We start from the raw sequence: 4,260 nt of genomic DNA, 5'->3' as shown, positions 1-4,260 counted from the left end.
GGTCAGTACTGAGGGAGTGCCTCACTGTCAGAGGGTCAGTACTGAGGGAGTGCTGCACTATCAGAGGGTCAGTACTGAAGGAGTGCTGTACTGTTCGAGGGTCAGCACTGATGGGCTTGGGGTAGGGGGGTGTTCAGACTGCTGTGAGCGTTGGGTATTTATCAGGCAGAGGAGAGCCCAGGTGGACCAGCTTAGTCCAGGTAAGAACAATACTGTGTCACATGGAATCAGCTGGAGCTGACCTGAGGGAGAAAGACCATGAGACCATCAGGTCTCGGGGCAGTGTAGGCCATTCGGCCCATCAAGTCTGCTCTGTCACTCAATGATTGCATGGCTGATCTGATAATCCTGAAATCCACTTTCCTGCCTTTTCCCCACAACCCTTCATTCCATTCCTGATTAAAAATCTGTCTCTCTCAGCCTTGAATATACTTAATAACCCAGGCTCAGGAGGCCTTTGCAGTAAAATATTCCATGGATTCACTGCTCTCTCTGATGGAAGCACTGACCCTTCATTCTGAGATGATGTCCTCTGGTCCTAGACCCTCCTACAAGGAGAACCAACCCCTCCACATTGGCCCTGTCAGGTCCCCCTAAGAATCTGGTACATTTCAAACAGGTCACCTCTCATTCTTCTAAACTCCACTGAATATTGGCCCAACCTCCTCAACCTTCCTCACAAGACAGTCCCTCCAGACCAACCTTGGAATCAACAGAGTGAACCTTCACAGGACTGCCTGAAATGTCAGTGTATCGTTCCTTAGGTCATGGGGATCGGAATTGTTCCCATCTCTGTCCTTGTATAGTTGTGGAAAGAGCTCTTACTTGTCCACTCCATTCCCTTTGAAATAAAGGCTCACATTCCATTTGCCGTCCCTATTACCAGCTGAATTCAGATGCTAGCTTCTTATGATTCATGGGTAAGGATTCCCCAATCCCTCTGATCTGCAGCTTTCTGCCATTTTTCCCATTTAAATAGTATTCAACTTCTGTATTCTTCCGGTCAAGGTGCATCACCTCACAGTTTCCCACATTATATTCCATCTGCCGAGTACTTCCCTGTTTGCTTCATCTGTCTATATCCCTCTGCAGACTCCTTGTCTTAGTACTCACCGCGTGCCTTCCCATCCTTTTGGGTGTCATCCAGAAACGTGGCTCGCTGTAATCACATTGACACAGTGGGAGCTTGCTGTGCACAAATTGACTGGGCTTCCTTCATTCCAACAGTGACTGCATGGCAATATATGAATTGAATTCTGAATCAGTGCTACAGAATTTCATGATCTCTCATTCTCTTCAATAAATTCTTTCAGGTTCGAATCTATGCAGATGCTGTGATTAACCACATGTGTGGAGCAGGAGGTGGCTCTGGGAGACATTCTTCCTGTGAATCGTATTTTAATGCTGGAGCAGAAAGTTTTCCTGCAGTTCCATATTCATCCTGGGATTTTAACGATGGCAAGTGTAAATCCGCAAGTGGAAACATTGAAAACTACAATGACATTTACCAGGTATGGGGCATCACCAGAATAAACCCATCTCTTCAATGAGAGACATCACCCCAGCCCTGTCACACTCTCACAGTTCACCTTCAGCATCCTGTGAACTCCGGGCTTGGTGAACAAGATCAATGCTATAGAGATAGTAGGAACTGCAGATGCTGGAGAATCTGAGATAACAAGGTGTAGAGCTGGATGAACACAGCAGGCCAAGCAGCATCAGAGGAGCAGGAAGGCTGATGTTTCAGGCCATTTCTGAGGAAGGGTCTAGGCTGTTCATCCAGCTCTACACCTTCTTATCTAAGATCAATGCTATACTTGCTTGGCTTGAGAGCATGAGCATTAACATTAGCAAACAGCTCAGAATATTCCCCAGCCCAGGGAGATGAGCAAACGGTGAGTGAGAGCAGCAGAAGCAATTCAGGGTTGTAGTAACTTAAAGGTAAGGTCAAACAGGTGAGGAGTTTGAGGAAACTTCTGAAAAAAGTTAGGGAAGATAAACCATAGACAGTCAGTACTGAGGGAGCTCTGCACAGTCAGAGGGTCAGTACTGAGGGAGTGCCTCACTGTCAGAGGGTCAGTACTGAGGGAGTGCCACACTATCAGAGGGTCAGTACTGAGGAAGTGCCACACTGTCAGAGGGTCAGTACTGAGGGAGTGCCGCACTGTCAGAGGTCAGTACTGAGGAAGTGCCGCACTGTCAGAGGGTCAGTTCTGAGGAAGCGCCGCACTATCAGAGGGTCAGTACTGAGGGAGTGCCACACTGTCGGAGGGTCAGTACTGAGGGAGCGCTGCAGTTTTGGAGTGTCAGTACTGAGGGAGTGCCGCACTGTCGGAGGGTCAGTACTGAGGGAGAGCCACACTGTCGGAGGGTCAGTACTGAGGCAGCGCCACACTGTCAGAAGGTCAGTGCTGAGGAAGTGCCGCACTGTCAGAGGGTCAGTACTGAGGGAGAGCTGCACTGTCGGAGGGTCAGTATTGAGGGAGTGCCACACTGTCAGAGGGTCTGTACTGAGGGAGTGCTGCACTGTCGGAGCGTCAGTACTGAGGGAGTGCCACTCTGTCAGAGGGTCAGTACTGAGGGAGTGCTGCACTGTCGGAGCGTCAGTACTGAGGGAGTGCCACTCTGTCAGAGGGTCAGTACTGAGGGAGTGCCGCACTGTCAGAGGGTCAGTACTGAGGGAGTGCCACTCTGTCAGAGGGTCAGTAGTGAGGGAGTGCCGCACTGTCAGAGGGTCAGTACTGAGGGAGTGCCTCACTGTCAGAGGGTCAGTACTGAGGGAGTGCTGCACTATCAGAGGGTCAGTACTGAGGGAGAGCTGCACTGTCAGACGGTCAGTACTGAGGGAGTGCCGCACTGTCAGAGTGTCAGCACTGAGGAAGTGCCGCACTGTCAGAGGGTCAGTACTGAGGGACTGCCACACTGTCAGAGGGTCAGTACTGTGGGAGTGCCGAACTGTCAGAGGGTCAGTACTGAGGGAGCGCTGCAGTTTTGGACTGTCAGTACTGAGGGAGTGCCGCATTGTCGGAGGTTCAGTACTGAGGAAGTGCCGCACTGTCAGAGGGTCATTACTGAGGAAGTGCCGCACTGTCAGAGGGTCAGTACTGAGGGAGTGCCTCACTGTCAGAGGGTCAGTACTGAGGGAGTGCCGCACTATCAGAGGGTCAGTACTGAGGGAGTCCCACTCTGTCAGAGGGTCAGTACTGAGGGAGTGCCTAAGTGTCAGAGGGTCAGTACTGAGGGAGTGCCGCACTATCATAGGGTCAGTACTGAGCGAGTGTCACACTGTCAGAGGGTCAATACTGAGGGAGAGCCGCACTGTTGGAGAGTCAGTACTGAGAGAGTGCCACACTGTCAGAGGGACAGTACTGAGGGAATGCCACAATGTCGGATGGTCAGTACTGAGGGAGTGCCGCACTGTCAGAGGGTCAGTACTGAGGGAGTACCACACTGTCAGAGGGTCAGTACTGAGGGAGTGCCGCACTGTCAGAGGGTCAGTAGTGAGGGAGCGCCACACTGTCAGAGGGTCAGTACTGAGGGAGTGCCGCACTGTCAGAGGGTCAGTACTGAGGGCGTGCCACACGTTGGAGGGTCAGTACTGAGTGAGTGCCGAACTGTCAAAGGGTCAGTACTGAGGGTGTGCCACTCTGTCAGAGGGTCAGTACTGAGGGACTGCCACACTGTCGGAGGGTCAGGACTGAGGGAGTGCCGCACTGTCGGAGGGTCAGTACTGAGTGAGTGCCGGACTGTCGGATGGTCAGGACTGAGGGAGTGCCACAATGTCGGATGGTCAGTACTGAGGGATTGCCTCACTGTCAGAGGGCCAGTACTGAGGGAGTGCCGCTCTATCAGAGGGTCAGTACTGAGGGAGTGCCGCACTGTCAGAGGGTCAGTACTGACGGAGAGCTGCACTGTCGGAGGGTCAGTATTGAGGGAGTGCCACACTGTCAGAGGGTCTGTACTGAGGGAGCGCCACACTGTCAGAGGGTCAGTACGGAGGGAGTGCTGCACTGTCGGAGCGTCAGTACTGAGGGAGTGCCGCACTGTCAGAGGGTCATTACTGAGGAAGTGCCGCACTGTCAGATGGTCAGTACCGAGGGAGTGCCACACTGTCAGAGGGTCAGTACTGAGGGAGTGCCACACTGTCGGAGTGTCAGTACTGAGGGAGTGCCGCACTATCAGAGGGTCAGTACTGAGGGAGTGCCACTCTGTCAGAGGGTCAGTACTGAGGGAGTGCCGCACTGTCAGAGGGTCAGTACT

General features: G+C 52.6%; 1 protein-coding gene across 1 annotated transcript in view; it reads left to right on the top strand.

Annotated features, from left to right (window-relative positions):
* Positions 1-4,260, top strand: part of LOC109935415 (pancreatic alpha-amylase-like) — a 29,521-nt gene that overhangs the window by 7,247 nt on the left and 18,014 nt on the right. The window contains exon 3 of the mRNA XM_048601958.1: positions 1,314-1,511. Coding sequence (XP_048457915.1) covers positions 1,314-1,511 — 198 coding nt within the window. The remainder of the gene's footprint in view (positions 1-1,313; positions 1,512-4,260) is intronic.

This window comes from Rhincodon typus, chromosome 10 (assembly GCF_021869965.1).
Source record: "Rhincodon typus isolate 14 chromosome 10, sRhiTyp1.1, whole genome shotgun sequence".
In the NCBI taxonomy this organism is placed as follows: domain Eukaryota; kingdom Metazoa; phylum Chordata; class Chondrichthyes; order Orectolobiformes; family Rhincodontidae; genus Rhincodon; species Rhincodon typus.
The sequence above is the reverse complement of the archived record's forward strand: the minus strand, read 5'-3'. Positions and strand labels throughout refer to the sequence as shown.